This window comes from Diadema antillarum, unplaced genomic scaffold (genome assembly GCF_040938485.1).
Source record: "Diadema antillarum isolate AM-2024a unplaced genomic scaffold, OU_Dant_1.0 seq00001329_RagTag, whole genome shotgun sequence".
Classification (NCBI taxonomy): Eukaryota; Metazoa; Echinodermata; class Echinoidea; order Diadematoida; family Diadematidae; genus Diadema; species Diadema antillarum.
This window is the reverse complement of record NW_027272099.1, coordinates 269,489-295,649: the sequence shown is the minus strand read 5'-3', so window position 1 is coordinate 295,649 and position 26,161 is coordinate 269,489. Positions and strand designations below refer to the sequence as shown.

The 26,161-nt window shown below is 36.6% G+C and overlaps 1 protein-coding gene across 1 annotated transcript; it reads right to left on the bottom strand.

Moving 5' to 3' along the window:
- Positions 1 to 4,185: 4,185 nt before the first annotated feature.
- On the bottom strand, positions 4,186 to 11,908 carry LOC139708373 (cathepsin Z-like). The gene is made up of 7 exons (XM_071620325.1): positions 11,871 to 11,908; positions 10,976 to 11,133; positions 9,386 to 9,565; positions 8,577 to 8,727; positions 7,186 to 7,261; positions 5,332 to 5,424; positions 4,186 to 4,314 (listed from the first exon to the last, which is right to left on the bottom strand). Exons 1-7 carry the CDS (start codon positions 11,906 to 11,908, stop codon positions 4,201 to 4,203), a joined length of 810 nt encoding a protein of 269 aa, XP_071476426.1. The 3' UTR covers positions 4,186 to 4,200.
- Positions 11,909 to 26,161: the final 14,253 nt, after the last annotated feature.

The following is a 26,161-nucleotide window of genomic DNA, read 5'->3' as shown; positions in this document are numbered from 1 at the left end:
CCGATCCCTGGCAAATACATGGCCAAGAATGTCATATATGAAGCGACGGTAGCGACCTCTAGCGACGAGAAAGTATACATCGGCCTTTTTTTTGCACCATACTAAACAAAGGAATACATAAGGTGTCACTACTTTGCCCCCCCCCCCCCCCCCCCCCCCCCCCACACTATTCTTCTTCTTCTTCTTTTTTTACCCCGGAAGTGCGTAATGGCACTAGAAAGAAATAGAAACCTTGGAGTGTGAGGCGCGGTAAGGCTTTGTTTTTCAATGAAGACCTTTTTTCCCCCTTTTTTGTTGTTGTTGTTGTTAGCTTTGATGTAACCCGGAAGTGCCCCCTCTCCCCACTTTTGAAAACGTGGCGCTGGCTGTGAAACAATGAGAAACGACACCAGACAGAGCTGAACGAATGCATCTGGGGATTGAAGGATGTAAGCACCCCCTACTCACTCACATGGTGGATCGTGAAACATGCCCAACCCTATACTCACCCAAAACAAACCGGTGCAACAAATTGCCACATTATCACGGCCAAGAAACTAGCAATTCTGAACTTAAGTTTTCCCTTGCGGAATAGTACGGATAGTACCCACCCCCGCCTACATTATAACAAGCCATATGCCCCTTCTTTACCAGTACCAGTGTCAGATGAAGCAGCCACGTGCATGTATCTTTTGTTTGCTTGCCTGAGTGCACAAAAGCTGTATGTCTTACGCTGTACGAACTGTTACGAAGTTGATTAAGTTGGTGACGAGGCTTCGGCCGAAACAGACTGTCCAGCTATGTCACTAATAAAGCAACGCCTTCCATCCTAATAATTATATATATTATATATATTGCACGGTATGTTTAAAAAGAAAATGATTCAGCAACGCAAGCAAGAAGAATGCAGTTGCTTACTTTTGTTCATATGAATTTCACTGTGAAAAATGAGCCTGATATAGAATGGAATTGAAATAAAGAATATTTTTGTGTGTGTGTGTGTGTGTGTGCGTGAGTTGTCGATTTTTTTTTTTTATGAGATTATTCAGGAAGTTCCATGTCCATCTATCCGATCCATTTTGCTCGCGCCGGCATCGTGACTACAGGCGCGACAGCAGGAGCCAGTCGAGCTCTGAAGGAATAGAAGAAGTTGCCGTTGCCGTTACCACTGCTCAAGCCGTCGCCACAACTGTCGCTGCGGTTGCACCCACCACTGATGCGGCAGTTGCTCAGGGGAAAGGCGATGACTTCACCATGGTTCCCACTGATCATCCGTGTTGATCTGGGGCAGTCGTTCGCTGGTGAAAGGGGAATGGCATACACTACCGCTCCTGTTGGCAGTTCGCAGTAGGTCTCTTTTAAATGAAAATACAGCAGTAATACTGTCTTGTTATCGGAAATTGCCAATTTCACCTGTTAAAGTGCCCTATTGCGCTTGGTTGACGCGTGTGTCAACAAATGTGGATATTTTGATCCCCCCTCACAATGATATAAGATACGTTATCGTAACAAGACATAAATACATTGCATGCATGTATTACAGATAGGGATCGATTCTTTTTTTTTTTCAAATCAAACAGAGAGAACAAAAATACCCATATATTTTACAGCAAGCGTTAAAGCAATCTGTCAGGTGGCCGTCAGTTTGTCACTCGCGACCATATCATGATGACGATGTTGATTCCATTTTATCATTTCCCTGCTTTATGTCAGGGTCTTTGGTCGCAAATGATAGCATCGGATTATGGTGGATGCAACTTCCCATAGTACTTCATACACACACACACACACCAGAAAAAAAAAAGGAATGAGAACCGACATGATACATGCGCATGTGGCGTCACCTGTTTGTCTGCAGTGTAACTATGGAGATTCTACGTTGGCATACCGTGTAACACGTTATGTCCTATATCAACATCAGTGATAATTTCACTGTTGAATTGACAACTTTCGATGAGAACATTATTATGCGTGTACTAATCATAAGCGGGTGGTAAATACTTCCTTGTGTGAGGGCGTCTGTGGTGTACGTATGTGTCGTTTTGGAGTGCAAACGAACATTGTGTAGGTGATCCCAGAAGAAATTGTTGCTTTTTCTACCTTTGTGCATGATTTACAGATACACAATGTACTGATAGCATGACTCAAGAATAGGTCATTTTGTTAACCCTATAATAATCATTTATAGTGATATTTCATTGAATTGCAATGTAAATGCATACTACATGTACATTGTATTCGACGACATCAATAATACAGGGTAAAAACATTTACAAAAACATGCAGTTTATTCACATTGAGATCTCAGTAAGATCATGACGATTCAACAAACTTGTAGAAAATGCATAAACACTATTCACCTGTAGTTCAATGAAACTTAATCATGACTTAAGCGCGACAATAATAAGAGACGAACAACTTACGCGGTACACAATTTGCATAGCCAGTACACTTAACAAATAATCTGGAGAAAAATATATATCGTAAAACAATTCACCACTCGCTAATTACGGAAACGCCATACAAGTCTCTTTACAATGATTTTTTTAAATGAAATACAAGTACTGATGGAATGAAAACATATCATTAAGGCCCGCAGTCTAATACTACACAATATAATTTTAACCAAAACAACTCAAAACATGGAATTTCAGTACATGTACAGCACAATATAATGAATAATTGAGCTGGATTCCTGGGGATGAACAAATTGGTCCTGATCATCTTTAATCTACTTCGTGAACAAAAAAATAATTTGGTACTAACCTTCTGATACAAGCAGGTTTTGCACACACAAAAAAAGAAATCAGTAATCATCGTAAAAACTTAATAAATTTGTATCAGTTTCATTGTGTTAGTAAATTTGTATTGTGTTGGTCGCCCACTTGACCGTTGGGACTATAGAAAACTACAGTGTAACACAAAATATAGGTCACCAAATAAGTTTTTAAGAGTTAGCTCGCCGTCAGTATGGAGTGTTGTTCAAAGTGTTCAAGTATTGCGACTGTTTTGTGCCCAACCTCGAGGGACGTCAAAGCGGTCTTTCTAACGGTTTTTCCTAAAGTTCGCTGTTCGACTTTAAAGTATTGCTCTCCACCACAATTTTTATTAGGTGGCTACGCATGGTTTAAATGGCACGAATTCCGGATGTGGTATAGAACAGTTCATAGACCAGTCATAGAGAGTTTTAATAGTTTGAATGAAATCGGTATAATAACAACATCCTCTTCATCAGCAAATGTTTAACATGTCCAGTAACATGTACAGCAAAACTTTATCTGAACAATGTTCGAATTGAACTATAGTGTGGGACAGAATTCAAACTTTGAATATGACATGATGTAGCGAAAATGGCGCATATTTTGAGTTAACAGTAGCTATAAGACCACAAGAAAAGTTAATCCTATGGAGTGAATTAACATTTTTCTTATCCTTTTATCCGATTTCCATGGACTTTCGTGTCCAACTATATCTCTAACAGTATAATCCGGGAATCAGCCTTACGGAAGAATAATTCGTACTATTTTAGAGAAAAAGTAAAACTTGCGACACGCTGATTTGTTTTCCCTGCTGTTACATACCTGTGACTGGAAACAGACTGTAATTTTCATTAAAATATGAACATTTGTACTGCAATTCATTTTTTTTTTCTAATAAACTTTCACTACTCTAAACAATTATACATTAACGGTCATTAGTCTGCTATGTCACTTTTACCATGCAACCTCGGTATTATAAAGCAATCAATCAGTGCTTAAAAATGGAAGACATAATAATCTAGCAAATACATGGAAAGGTGTTTGTAAAGATGTAGCATACGGTTACGGTGTACTGATTACAATGCATTTTGTAATCAGACCGAGAGGTCTTTTGATAGATAGCTGTGTATGCTCTTCATTTCCCGACTCCATAAAATACAATCTTTTCTTTGAACTGAGAGCAATACTTTGCAATACTATTGCACTCGAAATTCATTTCAGTTATAAGTACCAAGCGTGTTACATATTATAGAACCCAAGCTGCCAAATATGTTCTGAATCTTTTACTATACTGCAATCTCCTTCACATACCCTGATGCGCACATAGCATGTAAAAAACAATGCTTGAATTTATTAATTTAAATTTCTTGGTGCGCGTGTATATTATATCACGGCTGCAGAAGTGGGTGTGTTAATACTTTGCCGGGAGGTACTTTGTCCCCACTCTTCCATAGGAGTCCGTTCAAGGGAGGATGGGGTCTCCATAGCGACACTCCGACTCAATGTTGAGGTTGTACCAGTTTCCTTCGCCTCCCTTGTAGCGGCTTGTCACGATGCGGAACCAACCTTGCTCCCCCTGAAATGGGCAGTGCAATGTCATAAAGGATTAGTAACACCCTTTCAGGGCCACTATCTCAAACAGCTGCTGCTGCTGCTACTTCTACATGATAGTGATAACATTGATTTTAAATACACGGGGGTTAATAAGACATGACTAAAATAGGAATAGACTTTGGACTACAGTATGAAGGTGCTCTCGCGTATGTACGTCAAGTACTTTTCTAGAAATAGGCAACAGATTGCAGTTTGTTCCTTTGATAAGTGTTATTATAAATACGTACGTGGGGGGAGTCGAAAATGTTGAAAACAGCATTTTTACGTACATGTACCACGTACACACATAAATACACTGAAGGACTTTACTTGTAGTACTATGTATTTTCTATAGTAAGCTCTAATAACTACAAAGTACTTCATGAATCCAATAATCTCATCTCTTTTTACGTTATGGCATTTTCCCCTTCCTCGGATCTACATAACTATATACAGTATCATTTTCGAGTTGTCAAGACATATACCCGTTCATTAGTAGCTGCATACGCTAACGAGAGTATAATTAGCCTATGCGCCAGTGCCCTTCCATGAACACAGGACACAAGGTATATCATTCTTGCTCACATGATATAATGTAAAATAATAAAATATAAATGAAGAGTTTGTTCGCAAAAGCCGATAAGTCCATATTTGCCAAATGGAGATATTTGCGATTAAAGGTCAAGAAAAATAAAGAGAATAATAAGAAAATTTTTGCTTCTTTCGACCATAACTTCAAAAATGTACCTTTATAATATGTAGTGATCAATATATCATTTAAAAGGTATTATTTTGTACTTTATGACAGAGACCGTACTTCAAAATCTTCAAAAATGGACTTATCGGTTTTTGCGAACAAACTCTTCAAATACAGAATCATATATGAATATGAATATATATATATATATATATATATATATATATATTTATATATATGTATATATGAATAAGTGATGATATCAATTGAAAGATAAGACACAAAAAGTAAAAAGGTGCATACCCAGGGTGTTCCCCACGAGTTTCTGACTATCCAGTATTCAATTCCTGTTGCGTTATCCACGCCCCATCCAGCCACAGACACGATGTGATTGGTCTGACCAGAAAGGGGGCGGGGCGGGGGAGATACAAAACAAGACAGTCCGAGTTGAAATACAGAGAACATACATAGAACAACAGAGTGGATGACGCGCAACAATACCAAACTGCCTTGATAACAATTTCTTAGGTAGTAATTAGTGTTACCAATAATTCACATGAAAATTTATTGAAAAAAAATGCAGGTATTCATACAGGAAAATTTACAACAAAATAACGCCATATCAATAACGGCAAGATTTTAGCAACCTGGATGTCGTACATGCATGCTTTGTGATATACTTCCTTAGTAATAGGTCCATAAGACGTAACAGAATATGACATAAGTAATATCAATGGCATCAGCCATGGTTACATTTTTTGTTTGAAAAGATTTTATTTTCTGCATTTCATATTTTCTTTCAGAATACAAAAATAACAAAGGCAGGTTCAATTACACAAATACAATTCTGAAAATTATTGACATATTACATAGTAAGTCATATTTTGTATATAAAGACAAATGAAATGTTAAATAACATACAAAATGTTTATATGGCCAATAATGACTTGATTCACAGTACAATATATAATATATACATATAATGCAGAGGGCCGCCGTTATAAGCCGTGCTTGAACAGACGGACAGCCAGAGTTAAATTACCATTTTTTATTGTAGTACTTGAACACTAATACGGATGGGCCATGTTAAAATGCGTGTAAATCCAGTTTTATACAATTACTTGGTAAACAGGAGTGGTGCCTGTGAGTGCGTGTGCAGGTGATGAAGCGCGAAAGTGTTGATGGTCAGCACTTCTAAGAAAATGATTGAATATGTTATAATATGGGCAAAGGGTCAAGCAGCAAAGTAAAAGAAAGGGAAAAGGGGGTGGACCAAAATATTGCCTTGTTGTTGAGTATAAGAGGTACATGTTTAATGATTACTGTACCGTATGATATTGTGCCAAGAAATATTTCTTTGTATTTGCCTTAAAGGAATAGAGAGATGTGCACTGTTTTATGTGGAGAGGGAGTGAATTCCAAATATCAGGCCCGTTATGCCGAATTGATTTTTGAGCTAATAGGAGTTTAGGGTTATTCAAATGGAAATCATTACGATGGCGCGTGGGGTAAGCATGGACATCCCTGTTAAGGGAAAATGCGTTGTGGAAGAGTGGGAGTAGATTTTGCGTGTATTTGAACATAAATATTGCTGTTTGAAATTTGTGTATATCGTCAACTTTAAGAACTTTTAGTCTAAGGAATAATGGATCAGTATGTTCTAAATAATGTGAGTTAGTACATATTCTTATTGCCTTTTTCTGTAAAAGAAATTATAATGAGGCAGAATATTCATTATAATGAGGCAGAATATGCTGATTCTACAATGATATATTCTTGCATCAAGATGTTAATCAAAACTATATGGGCAGAAAAATTGGTTTGCATTTGAAGAACGGGACATGAACACTATACTTCAGGCAATTCAGTGAAATACAAATCAAAATGGCTGCGGTTTAAAATTCGCAGTTTCTGTAGGCTTCGTTTCAACCACAGCGCATACATCAGCCAATTATCAATACTATAATGATCATTATCAAATGATCATTATCATTTCATTTTGCTATTTATCTTCTGTATGATACTTCATCACCTGTGTGTTGTTGTTTTTTCGGCTCTGATGGATTAAAAGAATGAAAGCGAAAATTGTTTATGGTAGAGAGATAATTAGAAACAAAAAAAAGAAAAAACGTTATATTAGGAAGAGGAATCGCTTACCAATGCTAACACTTTAAATTCGCTGAAGACACCGCCAGAATACTTCTCAAGTTTATTCGTTGCATCAATGCCACAGCTGAAGAAGAGAGCAAAGGAAAATTTATGGTTCATCTTGTATTCAGAAATTGAAAACGAGTTAATTGATTGAAACGAAACGAATAGAGGTAGCGTATATTATCCCTGTGAGATGGCGAATGATTCAATGAATCTGAACCATAAATTCTGATGACCCCTGCGCGGGCTAACTTTACTATCGCGGTTGTTTGTTTGTTTGTTTGTTTGTTTATTTATTTATTTATTTATTTATTTATTTGTTTTTAATGACATGTCAACTTAACTTTTTAAAGATTGATTCCAGCCCTTTCCTCCTCCTTTCTCAAGTATCATAACTTAATGTTGTCTACCGAAATATTCTACATGATATTACTGTTTTCCGAAAAAAAACCCACTATCAAAGTATATTCTTCAAATTTCCTTTCATGAACTATTTTTCATTAGGTGTACTGTCTCTATATGCTCTGTATACTTTCATAGGTTAAATGAGCTCCAACAAACAAAAGGGCAGAAGTTTCATTAAGATCTGGCATAAAATACACACACACACACAAAAAAAAAAATCAGGAAACAGAGATATTGATGACAAGCACATCAGACAAGGGGATGATGTCAATTCAAAACATTTGTCTTTGTTTTAACACATTTTGGCAAATAATTCAACAAGACAACCCCTACTTCCTTAAAAATTCCCGTTGCTATGTTACTATAATTCTAACAATAACTATTACAGCATATCAAATCATATAATGTGAAAGAATCAAAAGTGTTTGTTACACGCTTTTTTTTTTAATGGAATATCAATCGAAGATACTACTGAAGCTTTCTGTTCTATACAAACCATCATTTCTTAATTGCTTGATAATATTTTCCTGGGAGACTTTCCAACCAAAAGAAAAAATCATCCGACAAGAACGGGATATAAATTAAGTAAGAATACGTGGCGTAGAAGCCAAAGATGGTCGATCCTTCCCTGTCCATACTAGTACTTTGTGTTATACGTCAATCGTGTGTATGTGTTATACATCAACTGCATTTGCCATGTGAACGTATGTTATGTTAATGTTATCATCATTTTCATTAGGCTGAATCGATAATAGCAATAATAGTAATAGTAGTAGTAGTAGTAGTAGTAGTAATAATAATAATAATGAAATAATGATAATAATGATGATAACAATAACGAAATAATGATAATAATGATAATAAACAACAATGATAATAATGAAAATAACAATAATAATGAAAATGATGATAATAATAATAATAATAATAATGATAATAATAATAATAATAATGATAATAATAATAATAGTCCTAAACCGGCTTGATCTTACCTGATTGGTCCCTTGGCGTATATCTCCTTCATCATGGCGTCCCTGCCCTTCACGGAGCCGTAGTCAGCCACCTTGTACAAGGTGTAATTGGTCACCTGAGCGCACTGTCCAAAAGTCGTGCATGTTCCACACTGATTGAACTGGTCACATTCTGCGCAGTTGTGGATGGAAAAAAAAAGGAAAGGGAAAAGTACAGGAGAAAAGCAGAGCTTATGACATGTTATTTCACATCATGCATTGTTATAATATGCCGGTCTATATGAAAAATTTGAAGACTATCCATAGTGGATTCGAAAGTTGCAATTTCACACTTGTTTTGTGTAACGCTTTATCTGCATTTTTTATATCGTTAACATGACAAAAAAAAAAATCAGAAGAAAAATTAACGACAGCTTCATTCGCCATTGTCTGGGACCGTTTGTTTGTTTGTTTGTTTGTTTGTTTGTTTGTTGTTCTTGTTTCTAGAAGCTGGCGCTAATATCAATTTTACATGAACAGCATGTTAAAGCTACTTATAACTTTAACTTGCCGTGATTTGATTTACTTAGGCCGCAACCACGCAGCAACCAATAGGATGTAAGTATTCGTGTTATTACCATGGTAACTGCAGAAAAGCAACTTTTAACCAATGCAAACCCCCTTTTAAATAAATGGGCAACCTGGAATTTGCCAATCCTCCTCAACTTATACTTAATTATTACAAATACAATTCGAGTTACACTGCATGTTTTTTTTTTTTTTTTTTTGCATTATTTGTGAAGATTTATGAAAGTCAGAGAGGATAGCTGCTATTTACAGCCAATACGTACTCTGGTTCTTGGCCTGGTAATTGTTGCACGTCTCGTCAGGGATGCCGTGTCGGTGGGCGTACTCGTAGACGCCTACGTCGTCGCCTCCATCGCACGAACCCGCACCGGCGCAGTCGATCACGTGTTGGATAGAGAGGTAGGCTGAGGGCCAGGTTGCATTTCTCAGGATGTTGATGCGATCTTAAGAATGGATATGGTTTTGTTTGAACGTGTTTATTTCATAACAAAAATGAGAGAAGTAGGCAAAAGAAATATTAATCACGACAAAATTCTAACATAGACATCATATCAAGAGGAGTCGAATAAATTTATAAAGGTGTTGTTTGTAACAAATTCAACATAAATGGCTACCACGCCAGCAGAACGCTACAAACATACCAGCTCGCAGCTGGCAAAATTCTTCTGATATTCCTTTCCCAATTTCTAGCAAGTCATTCACTTGAAGGTTTAATGTTCAAAAACATGTACAATTTTCACATGAAGGGTGTCATTTTACCATCGGCTCTTTAAGCGACTCTCGAAATACTTCTCTTGTGTGTTATTATTTTGGGCAAGGATCCTTCAACTGTCTTTCGGTACAGAGATTTTTTGTTTCGTTCTGTTTTTAATTAACCTAGACAGAACAGTCGATTCACAGTGATAATACAAGATACCTTGTGTAAAACCACTATCATGAAAAGCGATAAAAAAGTCATTCGGGTTCGTTTCACTCCACAGTCAGACAGTCAACGTTGTGCTCTATACGGTGTTGTAAGTCGCGTTATCTTTACTCGCTTGTATAAGATGATTGTAAGAGGTTCGAAGTTTAAACTTTGCTACTTAGAGGTAGAAATGTCTATCTCACTTTATCTCTTGTAATTGGACCTAACAAAACATTTTAATCTATTACTTTAAACAAACATGGAGGCAAGCCTCCTAATTGCCAATGCATCTGAATTGATACATGTATTGGCATGTAACGTGAGTCATAGTCCTGTTGTGCAAACTTCAAGATGGATCCCTCTTGGTACAGAAAAAGGTTTCGTTTGTTTCTTGCTGCTCTAGTTTCTAAGTCATCACAATTTTCCATGAATACTCTCGCAAACATAACAATCACAGTAATACTTAATGTTTTCCCTCTTGTTTTTAGGGAATATACTTTCAGATAACCTTCTTAATGTGGAAAAGCATGCCACTTTCACGCAAAAACACAAAACGTTGGAAAAGTTCCCGAAAAGGCTTTAAGTCTGATATCGACGAAATGTCTATCATTCTCGTCGTCTGATTTTACTCAATATTTGTAAGAATCAACTTGGCTGAGATGTGGAATTGCACTCTAATTTTTTCGTTGTCTGTTTCTTCTGGTACCATGACATTTGCTCCTGCGACAATATTGTTCCCATGAAATATCTGCACGCTAAGCCAAACATAGATTTTACCCACAAAGGTAACCCTAACCCTGATCATCACATCCTAACCCTAATCATCACATCAAATTAAACCTAAAACTTTAGCACAACCCTATAACCCTAAGTCCCTGGAGAAAATAAGATCGGAGCAATTGTGGCAGGAGCAAATGTTGTGTCACCTTTATTTGTATCACGACCTTACCTGCAATGGCGCTGGTGCTACCCATGCCCCAGCAAGAGCCGCAGTACTGGGGGATGTGTTGGTTGCGGGTGGGGCTCACGTAGCTACGACCATTAATGTTTCGCCAGTCCCATGAGGCCGGAACACTGGCCACGTTCAAGTGATCCCGAGGGTAGGTGCTAGAAACGACAATACATCGATTGATCATGATCACACTGACTATCATTGTTATGTGATGATAATGAAATATGCATTAATAACAATAATAATCACCATTAACCATCTTGTAACTTTAACTTTTAATAACTTATCAACTTGTATTAACTTTTTCAAACTAAAAACTATCACAATAATTGCGATAACCATAATTATGTAAATGTACATCAAGATTCCAGTATACACAAACAAGCACTGATATACTCAAAGAATGTTTCGATGCGCATTAATGCAATTGTACATGTATCACAGACACAAGAGAGTGCAGAATATCCATTTATGATATGAGTTTTGAGTGCCGATTACCAACAAGAAACCCATAGCTTCGTACAATGTAAATACGGTTTCTGGAACAGAAATTGTGAAAGCGAAACTGATCTATTTTCAGGAGCTATGTATGCATTACACCTTGCCTATAACTTAGTGTCTTAGCGATGTCAATTCAGTACGGAGCCGGGTTTGGCAGGAGCCATTGAGATAAAAATTTTTCAGATTAAGTCATTCTATGGGACATAATATTGTACCCGTTCATTATTTAGCAATTAAATAGCAATTTAATTAAGCAAAACGTTACTTCAGTATTGTACGCGTACCTAATATGCAGTATACGCACTTTTATTTCGGTAATATCGTAAATATGTATAAAGAGGTTAAGTTGTCACATTCGATATGCCGTAATTATCGAATGTGACAAATTTACCTCTTTAGCTCTGCCCCAACCATCCACACCTGCCCCATCCCTTTGAAGAAAATATTAAGTAAGGAGGTTAGAACAGCAGCCAGTGTTTTCGTGTCATAAAAACAAGACAAATCCTAGACTTCCATAAATTCATCACATTTCATCCCTTTTTAGGAAGATCTGTGCGCTGGCTCGACTAACTCTATATCAAATTCACCTTGAAAATGAGTGGATTTTATAATGCTCGAACAATATTAGCGTTTATACAGGTCAGTGATGGACAGTATGCGTACATAGTTTGTCACTTTGTTTTTAACAATTATTGCAGTTGACGTGACTTGACGAGATTATTATTACGTCGAGTCACAGAAGAACTTGTTTGTGCGAGGGAGATCACGTACGTTGCATTTCCTTATTAACTGGTCTAAGACAATTCGTACTTCACAGTTAAGATATTTTAACTTGACTTTCAGTTTTAAATCTCTTTCATAACTTCCATACGTATTCATATTACTGCACATTCTCCAATGTTGCGTGCAATCGATTAATGAAAGACGGGTGTCCTTCATCTGGGCAATTCCATGAGATTGGTGTCATGGGGTGAAAAAAATAAATTGTTATGTTGAAACTTGCCACCTATTTTATTTTGTTCAGTATACTTCTGGGCATGTGGAACAGCCATTTTTAACTCTGATATACCTCCAGAATGGCAGATATTACAATTTAAAGTTAACTTACATTTTTATTGAGAATTACACTAAAAATACACTTGAATGCTTGGGTTGAATGCATAGAATATAAAAGAATGGTAAGTAATTGATTTGTTGATTTTTATTACGTATTGGGTATCAGTTACTAGTTGTCAGCAAGGAAAAAATGATCCTTATTCCCATGAATTGGTAGAAAGCATACTGCCAAACTGCTCAAACTAATGTAACGTGAGTAACGAAAATACTGAAATAGTTTCATATCTTAATATCCCTTGGATTTAAAATGTGCCAATGGAAATTCTCTTCATACTGCCTCTACCTAATATGAAAAATGGTGAAAGAGTTGTGTACATGCAGTTGTATTATAATGAGAGAGGTTCAAAAATTGTAACGTGAGTAACAATGTAACGTGAGTAACAAGGATGTAACGTGAGTAACGATGAAAAAATCATGAAATACAGATATTTCTGTATACACCAATGACAGCAAATAATTTTTTGTGTGACTCGAATAAACTGGGGGAGCATAAAGAGAGTGTGGTCTTCTAAATAACCTTACATGACCTTGCTTAAATTGGTTATTATGTAATAGGCTAAACACACTTGCTATCCATTTGAAGAAAAGCTTGATTGGCAAACTAGACAAACCAGGTGGCAAATAATCGTGGACATTAGTTTTTGTTAAGTTCTAAGCCTTGCATTACATATCTTTTCAGATATCAGCTATGAATAACTTTAAATCCTTTTTTACAGCCAGCTTGATCTTTTTTTTATGCATTTAAGGTTGTAACTTGTACAATTTTGGTAATTGGTTAGTACCAGAACAATCATAAGACAGATGGAAATGTAATGTTGCATATCGATACAATTTCCAAATGAATTGTAAGCATAATAGATATAATACTAAACTGATGTAACTTTGAACAAGAATTGGCATTGTCTCTTTTTACAATGTATTTTTTTTTCGGGGGGGGGGGTTACAATAATCAATTCCTTTCAGCTGGCAAACATGTGTGTTTAAGATATTTACAAGAATTGTCATTGTTACAGTTCTTAATACATTATTCTTTGGGATTATCAACCCAAAATGATGACAACTACTTAACTAGAATAACTTACTCAAAGTTAGAATTCACCATTACTAGAAGATACAAGAATAAGTTATTAAAATTAGATTAAGAGGTGGATCACTGTATACATCTGTACGTAACAGGGTTGCCAAGCTAGAGTGAGAGTTTGGAGTGGAGTGTGAGGGAGCAAGTGACTAAACAAAGTGACGATGGTCAGGAGGGGGGTTGGGGATGATGTGGAAGGGGGTGTCTCCCCCTTCCCCCTTTCCACTGGAGGGAAGTTCATCAATTTTGCATTTTAATTGGTGCATACTTCAGAAAAGATTTCAACACATGCCATAGGGAAAGTGCGTCTGTGGAAAAATCTCGAAAGTTCAGGCTTGGGCATATTGCATATTCGATAATGAGGAATTTAGGGACATTATTATTTTGGGGGTTTTTTTGCATACTGTTTGGGGGTTAAGTGTGAGAATTCTTTTATCAGAGCTAGTTAAAATTTGGTGAATTGCGTGAGTCTTCTGCTAACTGCGCGAGAGTTGGCAGCCCTGCAATAGAGTGGAAAGTCCACACTGGTAACAGTAGCTGCTGTATGTACTGTATGTTATTTCTATTAAGTTTACAATTTATGAAATCAAGTGTTTCACCCATGATTAAAACAACTTACATTGAAGTTCGTGTGAAAGGGAATAGATGGAGAATATTTCATTACACTCAGTGACTGCATGAACTAGTGTCTACTACTGAACTAGTGCCTACTATTTTCTTGCATTCAGTTTATAGTGGTTACATGGATTCTGAAAAGTAAAATATGGGCCATATATGACCATATGACAGTTGGAAAAGGATGAAAGAGTGCCAATATTGTTTTATTTTAGGGACAAAATATCTGTAGAGGTTAAATACATCAAAAGCATTTAGTTTCCAGCTAATTCTCATGGTCAGTTATGTGGTAGTGATTATGAGCTAATATCTAACGTGAGTAACGTGTAACGTGAGTAACGACAATTTTGCTATTGCTGTCAAATATTTGAAATGCTCTCAAAATTTTAACCCCCTATATTTGAGTACCACAACATGACTTATATAATTCATACAACAGTTGTTTGAAATACCACCCAGTATGAGGACACTTTTTGAATAAATGCATGTTGGCTTTTTATGTCGTCCCCAAAAATGTAACGTGAGTAACGAAAGTATTTTGTTCTTATTTCCTGTATGGATGTGGTTAGTAAAATTCTATTAATATGGCATGGTAGACTAAGGACTTGTGAATCTGTTGTAGAACAGAGAGTATGTCAAACTTTCCAGTACAAAAAAATATGACAATCTCAATCACAATATGCAAAGACACCTAAAAAGTGTAACGTGAGTAACGTGGAATTGCCCATCTGCATATAAATCACGTATTTATATAATATTATTTATATATATATATATATATATATATATATACACTGTATATACAAATGCATACATACTAGTATTGCATGTGCAGGCCTTCATACTATTATGCATGATATACACTTCTATTATGTTGCTAACGTATCGCACGTATTGTAGGTCAACGACATCGGGTAATACTCGGACATCTGCTTGCTACGGTATTAACATTGTTCATCAGCCTGTCAAGTAAAACAACACACATACCTACCCACAGTACAACAGTGACAATTGTAGAGGAGTTCTCTGTAGCTGTAAGATTATGCAGTATAATGCAACGCGGGTAGATGGATGGATAGATAGACAGATAATTATACGTACCTGACGGATCTCACACCTATGAATGAGTTGGGAATATAGCATCCCGTCCTATCCCTGCTCTGCTGTGACGTGCAATAGGAAACGCAGAAAATTGAAAACATCACAAATCCAAGTAAGCGACGCGAATCCATTTTGCTGTCATGTAAGTTGCAAATTTCCACCCGAATGGAAAGGCCGCCGTTGGTCAGTCAGACGTAGCAGAACGGTCTCTCGCAGTTGGTTATATGTGCTTCTTTCATGCACCTTTCGTGCGATCAATGAATTGCTCACAGTAAAGTGTAGAGTTCTGTGGCTGTGATGATCGGCGATCTTTTCGCCGCGTACTACTAGTCGCTGTCATGTGATGCAAATAAAGATCTCTTAGTCTCAATTCTGACGTAACTAGGTATTCTTTTGTTCGTCGGGTTTCACTCGATGCGGTGGTTATTAAGCACAAAGGAAAGGCAATAATAAAGCAGATACGAGGGTGTGTACAAGGTCAGAATACTCGCTGAACTAATCGGAACCCGTTCACTGTCAAAGCCCATTAATTTCCTTTCGAGAGTTTTTAAAGGGCGCATCTGGGTGTGGACAGTGTAATTAAGCAATGGTAATAGTCAGCGTGTAGCGTGTTATGGTACCAGCGCTTAAAAAAATTAACTAGAAAGTTTGGGATGATTGCATATTGACTACACGCATTTGCTGTATTACGTTTTGAAATATCAAACAATAAATTGGTGTAAAAAGTCATGTTGGAGTTCACCTTTTTTTTGGGGGGGGGAGGAGAGGAGGGTCATTATGAAAAATAGATTAGAGAGTTTCCCTATAAAGCACGACCCGGTTCACAGACTAAACCTTCAACCATATAAACGCACTCTATACAGTGAGCTTTCAGCATGGGTCAATAAGTTTGGGTAAAAATCACTGATGACTTGGCGTTCTTGTCTTGTTTGTTTGTTAATCTATTTATGTGTATGTTTGTTTGTTTATTTGACGGCTTCTGCTCGGTCAGTCTCTTTTCCCCCTCCCCCTTACTTTGCTCTCTCCCATGCTCTGGCTTCCTCACTCCAAAATTAAATCGCCCCACGGAACTTGCAGCAGTAAAGCTTATCTTTGTCTCAATTTGTAAGGAGTGTGATTTGATATCATACTAGTATAGCAATGATATTTTAACACTATAACAAGGCATTGCTTCGGGATGAGGACATCTTAGTAAACTTTAAAGACTGTATCCGTTGAGCCCCAACAGCTTGTTATTCATAAAGGGATCAAAATTTATCACAGCAGTGTATAGGGTCTATATCGAGTGTATCCGCACAAAATCGTTTTGTTTCTTCTTCTTCTTCTTCTTCTTCTTCATTATTGACAAAAAACAACAGACGTCGTAGTGCAACTTAACAATCATTGAACTCATCAGTACGCATGTGTACTACATAAATATAGATAGCCCAGTGGTAGATATACCCAACACGTTAAAATTATAGGTCTATCATGTAAACGCACCCATCTCTCATAATCTACTGCGTCATTATTATGGGTTTATTATTATCATTAAATGGGTATTGATAGATTTATCAAAGACATGGATATTGCATACACATCTGCACTTGTTCTAACTATTCATTGCATCATTGTTGATATGTACAAAATGGTTGCAAATACAAAAACATACGCACGAAGACACACACACACACACACACACACACACAACCCACGTACATAAGATATCCGACTACTTTTGTCCCACGTTTATCGCAATGAAAAAATGGTCGATCACACTATTTCAGGGATAATTCTTCTTTAGATTTCACATTTCTAATCACTTTCTGTAAAAATCCTTATTTCTCTCGGCAATGAGCACACGAATCTTTTAGAACAAACCGACTCCTAAATACAGAGAAACAACTGAGCTGATGTTATCAATTGACACTGTTGTTATATTTCCAGAAATTACAGAACAGAGACTGAAAATTGCACAGAGACTGAAAATTGCACATTTATTTCTCATTTTATCTTTACAAAATGATGTCAGAACCTACCAAGTTGCCTACCTTACGAATCAGGAGATTATGAATTTGTAAGAGATAGCGTTGATCAGTATACTTAGTGTGGCTTTCTAGTTCCCCGGAAGGAAGAAAAGATTGGTTAAATTCATTCATGTGGTTGCCTTCAGTTCACTTACCCACTATCCCGCATGACATGGGGAAAATCAAAAGGCAATGATTGGTTGTCTTTAAAGGGATGGTACAGTATTGGTGGAGATGAGAATTGGGCTTTTAACTTTTTTGCGAGATACCAAGAAAACATTTATGATATAGTATATACAGAGCATACCATTTCAAGAGGAATTCAAAGTTTATTTGCTGAAAAATCGGGTTTGGAATGACTGAAACATCCAAAAACAAACTAAAACAAACAGATCGCAATAAAGCGTGGGTCCCATACTTTATCAGAATCGCTCTTTTTTGGATATCTCAGCCATTTCAAAGCAATTTTCTTCAAATAAACGTTAAATTCCTCATAGAATTACATGTTCTTTCATATTTCATAAGAGGTTTCTCATTATCTCACCAAAAATGTTAGAAACCTGAAATTAGGTCTCAACCAATACTCACCGGCGTACGATCCCTTTAATTGCGCAGATAACTAGAACCACAAAAGGGAAAATATAGAATAATTGCAAACTAATGTATAACCTCTTCTTGTCTCTATAAAGTTTTTGTTAGCTCTTTTTGTCTCTGTTTATTTTTTCAAGTTTTGCCAATGACAAAATAGTAGACATTGTTAGTTTTAGTAATGCATAATCATCGTATAAACGTGGTAATAATATGTGTTCATGCTTGATAAGTAATGATATAAATTGATGAACTTGTAATGAAATAGCTCCATTTTCCTTATACCAAACACTGCCACTTTCAGATGCGTCCATTTCAGCATATTGAATATCTACGACAACAACAATTAAGCGTCATTTAAATATCGTAACTTGAACTATCAAAACTGAGGTATCGCAAGCTTCCGCTTATAAGATAGCGATCTAGATCCTGTATTTGTTCCTAATGATTATAAATTATTGAATAATCAATGATTTTCCAATTCTTCGTGTATTACTATAATTTACGCATATTATTGTATTATTTGTATAATTTTGTCAAATAAATAATTACTTTTGAAAAAAAGTAACGTTACATTTGCTTTGTGGTATACCTCTAAATGCAGAAATCAAATCATATCATATCAAATCAAATCAAAATCAAAATCTCTTGGCGTTTCAACTGGCTGACGCCGTGATCAACATCTGGCGGAGCTAGGAGAAGTCAAGGAGAGGATGCGCATATTCACATACCGTGCATACACGAGACAATCATCAGCACTGACTGTGTGTAGTGCAGATTGTATGCAGCTTATTAGAGTATTCCTACGGAGTTTGGTTAGGGGTCATCGTCATTCCGCCGCCTTCTCCGCTGTCAGACTGCGAGCTGTCGGAATCCTCGCTGCCGGAAGACGAAGCGCTGCGTCCATGTCGGCGAGGAAGTCGTCTACGTAATGCATCAGGACGTCGCCCTGTTCCCCGTCGGGAAGACCGTGAGGGATAGTTGGGGTAGCTGCAAGCTTGTTTTGTAGACAAAACAAGAAGCTCTGTCAAAGTCTACTCACACAATAGTATTAATCTCAAGCGTTATACGCCTATTACTAGTATACAATTCAACATCGCATCCAAATCAACGTTATCAAGCGGGAAGCGCGGGACGTTTTGAAAGGTTCGGAGAGAGGGGAGGGGGATGGCGCTTGCGGGCCAATGGGAGGGGAGGGGGCAGGTTGTTGTTATTATTGTTGTTGTTGTTGTTGTTGTCGTTATTGTTGTTGTTGATATTATTGTTGTCGTCGTCATCGTCGTCGTTATTGTGTTTCAGGTCATTTGCCGCCATATTTTTTTTTTAATATTTTCGTCTAGCCTACTTTAGAATTGAATGTTCGACGTTCAACTGGAATTTTTTTTCCTTCATCTATTCTATATCATTTCCAAGGGAATATACAAATATTTTACAGAAATTGAATTCGTAGATTACATCAAAATACATCATAGACGATAAGTTTACAAAATATTTTAAGTGTTGAGTATAACATATATAAGGAAATGCAAGAAATGGGGAGGATTCCTAAAAGGCAGTGCCTGTAGTGTGCATTTCCCCACACGCAATATAACACAAGCTATAATATGATTGATAAATTGTTATTCAGTAAACAAAAAAGCGGAATTACAAAATAAATGAAACTAAGATATGGAAACCTAACTAAACCCGAAACGAACACCCTGGACAAATCCCTATACTAAGTCGCTGTCATACAGGAAGAGCAAGTTTTTTTTTTCTCCGTCTCTGCTTTTATTCATGTAAAAACAGAGACGGAGAGAAATATTCATCATCTTCATTAGGGCAGTTATTCTCTTTCACATAATTATCATGAATACAACTTACAATGCTCGCTGTCGATTCCACAAATCATCAATCCAGGCGTGTTGTAATTCTTCGACATGCACACGTAGTCGATTAGCTCGCAGTAATCGCGAAGGGTCCGACCGCCCTCATCATCGACGTAGCAGGTCATTCGAGAGAGGGCGCTATAGGCATCTTGTTTCATCTTCACGCTCGCGTTCACAGAGTACATCTCCGCAAGGTAAATCAGGTAGTCGTCGGTGCACTCGACAGCTGTGTACTCGAAGCATAAATCGCTTTCTTCCACAGTCTTCAAGAAGTATCTTATCATTTGGGCGAGACCATCCTTTGACGTCTGGGCATTGGCTGAGGAAAATAAAAGAAAATAACATCATCAACAAAGAATGAAACATTTTTTTTTTTTTGGAATAAAGATGTCCACCATTTTACTAATATTTAGTATTGGTTGAGGTATGAGAATTCAGCTATAAACTTTGTGAGAGATACTTGGAAACCTCTTTATGAAATGTTAAAGAGCATACAACTCTGATGAAAATTCGTTTTGAAATGGCTAAGATATCCAAAAACAATGAAAACAAAGCGCTACAAGCCTTAATTTCAATTTCACTCTCACTTTCAATTTATTTTCATATTTCTCGATGAAAAAATACATCAAATATAAGAAAAATTAAATGAAGTACATGATATCAAGCTGGAGACATACATAAAATATTGCAAATATATAAAACATATAGTGGTCGATCTATGAAGTTTGGAATCTGTGAATGAATGCTACAGAAATATGAAGGAACCTACTTAAAAGCGAGCTTGTTAAGCGTAGGTCCCAGTTAAAATCGAGTTAAAGATTAAGATGGGGAGCACGGGTACAATAATGACCGAAACATAGAGGGAAAAAAGTACAATTATACAGTTGTATAACAAATTCTTCTCTAATGCAGATTTGGGGTCGGATAAGCCACATGCTGTAGGCGGATGAACCATTGTCGTTCTGGCAATAATAAGAATATCACTCAATAGTAACAATGATACGGTTTAGAAAGTATTCGAAATTTATACATTGCGTGTATTAAGGAGGGAACACAATAAAAGATGGGTCCCACTTTTCATTAGTTTTGGTTAATTTTCCCCAAATAAAGTTTGAATTCCTCTTAGAATTATATGCTCTTTTACATTTCACAAGATGTTTCTCATTGCCTAAAAAAGTAATTATCAAAAACAATGGAAACCTGAAGTCCCATCTCAACTGACACTGTACCATTCCTTTAAGGTGGTCGTTAGACGTACATTCCTGTAGGAAGCATTGAGATATTGTCATCTTTCATTGAACACTAATGAATGAATTATGGAAAATTTGTACATCATATCATTTAGAGCACAATGAAAAAAAAAATAGTTAGCGATGCGATTTTCCGATGTTATTTTCATTGTTCATAACGGAAAGACTTTTAAAAAATAGTGTCAAAAGGCAAATCAGGGGCAAATAATTTATATACATTACACATGCACAATTAACATGATCGTGATTATCGTGATACCCACTAAACACGCATATAAGTTTGGAAAATGATGAAGAATATCATGAGCAGTGAATGGCGAAACTATGAGAACTGGTTTTGCTTGTAAAGAATGTGTAAGTAAGCATTCTTAAACAATGTATATACACTTTGGCTTATATCCTTGACTCTGCCTTTAATTATGACTTTGGATTTATAAATTGGGGGAGGGGGGATACAGTATGATGCAGTATGATTCAGATGTCTACGCAGTTTGATAACATTCTAAACTTTTTGCCGGAAAGAACCTTTCAAAATCTAATAGCTTTCAAGTGTAAAGGTCTCTTCGAGAAGACACACAAAGTAAATACACTGTAGATATTTTTTACAAAAGAGTTGGAATATTTGGACCTCAATCAGTAAATAGATCCAACCTTGATATGAAATATGAAAAAATATGAAAAAATAATCTCTGAATCCACAATGTATCCATTAGTTCGTCGCTACTATAAAAATTGTTATAACTATCATAATGTAGGATTATTCAGTCTAATTTAGTTTCTATTCAAATTTGAATCAAACTTAACCACTTTTAAAAGATACGAAACTAAGAAAAGATACCTTTAAAAGTAATGGGTAAAAAGTGATATAAAACAAAGTATCGGAACGACATGGTAGGTACCAAACGAAAGTTTGACTCGTAGCAGGGTAAAAAACATAATCAACGAAACGGAAATACTGATTACACGTAAATGGAGGAGGATATAGGAACACATACTTACCTAACTATGAATACGTCGTGTAATGACAAAGAAAAGAACCAGAAAAGTTACAAAGTAGGGAAGTCAGAGATAGGAATAAAAACAGTTGAGTGGAGAGGGCAATTAATGAAACCATCAGCACGAGTTATGAAATGTGCCTTTTCATACATAGTTAAGCATTAGTGACAATTTATTTTTTAAAATCAATGTTAATACTGATTTGGTTTCATGCTTTCTAGACTCTCTCCTTTCTTTGTTGCTATATTTGAACTATTCAACGAGAATTTACTATTTCCACCTACCTCCGTTCACAAACAGAATACTGCATAGCAGCAAGTTCCCAAATATGGTGGTAAACTTCATCTAAGAGGATGGAAGACAGAGACAAAAAAAAATATGAGAGACGTTCATACTCATGATTTCTTACACGCATATATATATATATATAATAAAATCATGCATCACCTATAATAATCCTGTGTTGTTACATATTCCTTCTTAGAGCAGTATGACTGCATTATGCTATATTACTACCATGACTACATTCGACATTATGATTACATATACGCAATAGTTTTAACTTGTGTATTAAAGCAGATTAAACTAATGATAGTATAGATACTTATCAACGGTAACTTACCATGCCTCGGTTTAAGCCAGCAGGAACAAGGGGGCGAGAATGAATATCAATCTCTTGTACTTGTCAAGAAAGAACGTTTATGCAATGGTTTTGCTGCTGGTGCATTTGTTTCTTATATAGGGATGATCATTGGCATCAAAAGAGGCTCTTTCGTAATCTAAAACTAAATCCCTTTTGGCGATAGGTAACGATGGCAAGCGCGTGTGGCTGAGCGCTAGGGATTATGAGGATAAGCCGTCGACATGTTTCCTTGTGTCATGAATTGGTTAGTTGGACAAGGAGGAATGATGGAAAAGTGCAGGTGGTACGTGGCACAAGAGTGCCAATCTTTCATCTAAAATAGGGCGTTCCCCTTCCAAATATCATCTTGACATTATTTTGATTGTCTTTCGTGGCGTTCGTTGACTCTGCGAACAAGCTAGCTTATATGTGCTTTGGCACGCTGGCATACTAGTATAAAACATACGGTTAGGCCGCTTTTTAGGACAAATAAATCTTGCGGGTAGAATCAGCCTTTCACTAGTCGTGCATCGACTTTTTCATGAACACAAAAAATGAGATTACAAGTAATAAGTATTTCATAAAAACGTCAAATGTAATGTAAGGGGTACCTGTCAGAGGTGTAGCAACCAAAAAGCACACCACGATTGCAACATTTGATATTCTACAACTAAGAGTGTACGTTAATGTAGAAAATTAGTATCAGTACTGTACATTACAAACGTTAAAAATTATTATTTTACGAACATTTGAAAGTAAGCGCCTATTTCCACAAAACGATAACAACCGTCGTGATGTGTTCGTTTGAATTTGTATGTCTAGAATTGAGGAAAATAATATGCTCAGTGTAGCTATAAGTTATGTCGCAGAAGAAGATAGGTTTCCGACTTTTCCGTGTGTGTAATAGTGGTCTTGCATCAAGAACACAACGAAAAAAAGAAAGTCGTTATAAATCTTTCGAGAAAGCTTCGACACGTTCAACTTGTTGCATGCATAGCACTTAATTCTTGTGACTCAACTTCTTGGCCTTCTCTTGTTGCTGTTGTTTTGGGGCTTGTATGTAAAATTAAAAAAAAATTAACGCAAGAACATTATTTTCTCTTCTTGTTTTGATTGATGAAGATTTTGATAGAAACAAAAATCAATGTTCATTTAAAACTTTGCTCATATTTGGAAGGAAATTTGACTTTTAATATTTTGTCAGAAATGATCTTCAATAAGGTAGCGTGAGCAAAGACATCTTTCACTTTCGTTCTTACTTCATTATGATGAAAGGAAAGCAAAAAAAAAAAGCAACAACAAACAGACAACAACCAAAGAAATCATGGTGGACAAGACAAGGGAATGGACAATATACGATTAGTCAAAATCCATAATGCTTGCGTGACATACCAATGATTTATGCCAGCAAATACAAGTACGGCTGTAATCCGATTTATCCCGTTAGTATATTTCAATTTCAAATCTAAAGGGATTTACAGTGAAACCATGCGTCTGTACTGTCACGCCTATAATCCAGCTCACACCACGGCTGTTCTGCCATCATCAACCTGGATTATTTTGACAACGAGATCGCGTTGGGGGGGGGGGGGGGATGACCTAACCCTTCCCCTTCTTCTTCCCCTCCCATAAAACAGTCTCCAACCGAAAAGCAGATCCCCATAGTCTTCTGTTTAGAGAAAAACAGACCAACAAACCTAAACGACAGTAAAATCATGTCAGACGTAAGCCTATGTGACAAGTTTAAGCAGGGAAGTACTGGGCGTTTATAGTACCTCCTTGGTTTAAGTGGGCCCACAGAATACTTCGCATTTGAGCTGAAGTCTTCCCAGTTTTGATCCGATTTGTGAATCTTTCTCTCTTTTCTTTTTGCATTTGAAATCATGATACAGGATGATATTTCGAGATAAGCTGTTCTGATCACAACTGATAGGAAGAGCCTAATGATGTCTTGCTTTGTAGAGCTTAACTCTCTTATGTAAAGGGCATATAGGACACCTTCAGAATCACATTTTAAGTTTAATTTAAAAAAAAAATCACGAAAGGGGGGTGAAGGGGCTTGAATATCGCATGACTATTACAGCTTTACGATGACCACTCAACTTGTTTAAAGAAAGAAAAACAAACAAACAAACAAACAGCATGAATGCAGTCGTGAATGGGTTTTATTTCATTTCGTTTTCCTGTTCCATACCAACTGTGGAGTTTCAGATGATACTCTGAGACATGCTGTTCTTCTCAGTGCTAATGATAACCAGGGAGGTGGAAACTCCCACCTCTCTGTGATAAAATATCTCAAGAAAAATAAAATAAGCAAAATGTTAAAGGGGATGACTAGTAACTGATCAGTGGGAATCAGTGGGAATGCTGGGGGATGATTGTTCCAATATTTGTGGGATTCCTTCAAGAGTACATTATAATAATATCTATTGTTGTGTGAAAATCATTTGCTTCAGAATGGCCTCACATTCAAGTAATGTGCAGTTTAATGCCCCGTCACTGTACAGGCATGCTAACCTGGAAACATTAAACTGCACATTACTTGAATATGAGACCATTCTGAAGCAAATAATTTTTCACACAACAATAGATACATAATGTACTCTTAAATGAATCCCACAAGGATTGGAACAATCATCCCCCAGTATTCCAACTGATTCCCACTGATCAGTTACTAGCTATCCCCTTTAAAGCCTGCGAGCCATTGAGAGTTCAAATGATACCCAAATTTCCATATGACTGTCTTCATTACTGACCTGCATCACATGTACATGATGATATTATTGGGTATCAACACAGTGAAAATCCGAACGTTCCTCGGGGCTCATTTCAGTTGAAGCGGTACAGTTGGGGGAAAAAAGAAACATTTTAATCTTTCAGTTTACAGTACGCCACTTTTTTTCAAAAGCAAACATTTAAAGAAACACAAATATCACAGTATCACGACATATCCATACAACCACTTACCATTTACTGTACAGTTATAGCTCCGGCATGTCTCCCTAGAGAAATTTCTGGTATATTATTCCCTATGTATCGCCTGGGAATCAAGTAAACGCTCCCCCATGTGACGCAAGGGCTTTATAATGGTGTGTGATTCCATTGTTTCGACAGAAATGAGATGTCATACAAACAAACAAACAAACAAATAAACAGAGAGAACATAAACAATATAATTCAAATAGCCCTCACCTGGCATCGAGAGGATTTATGTACCAGATGGCCGGTGCTGAAAAAAATCTGGTGTAATCAATGGAAATCGCATGAGTAAGAAGTCTTTGATTTATGTGGGGAAGAAGGAGACTTCTAAATAGAACTCTCAATTATTTGCGAAAAGAAATCTAGGACAGATATACACTTTTACTAACAGTTTGACGAATGGGAATATACGCCCTACCAGCAATACTTCTCTGCAGATTCCTCATATTTCACATGCATATTA

Bases quoted from the DNA above. Each gene is read 5' to 3' on its own strand.
- LOC139708373 (XM_071620325.1), bottom strand. From the start codon at position 11,908: ATGGGGCAGGTGTGGATGGTTGGGGCAGAGCTAAAGAG. The intron at 9,566-10,975 runs GTAAGGTCGTGA...TCCATTCTTAAG, and splicing joins TAGCACCAGCGCCATTGCAG to ATCGCATCAACATCCTGAGA. The intron at 4,315-5,331 runs GTATGCACCTTT...TGCCCATTTCAG, and splicing joins ACTCGTGGGGAACACCCTGG to GGGGAGCAAGGTTGGTTCCG.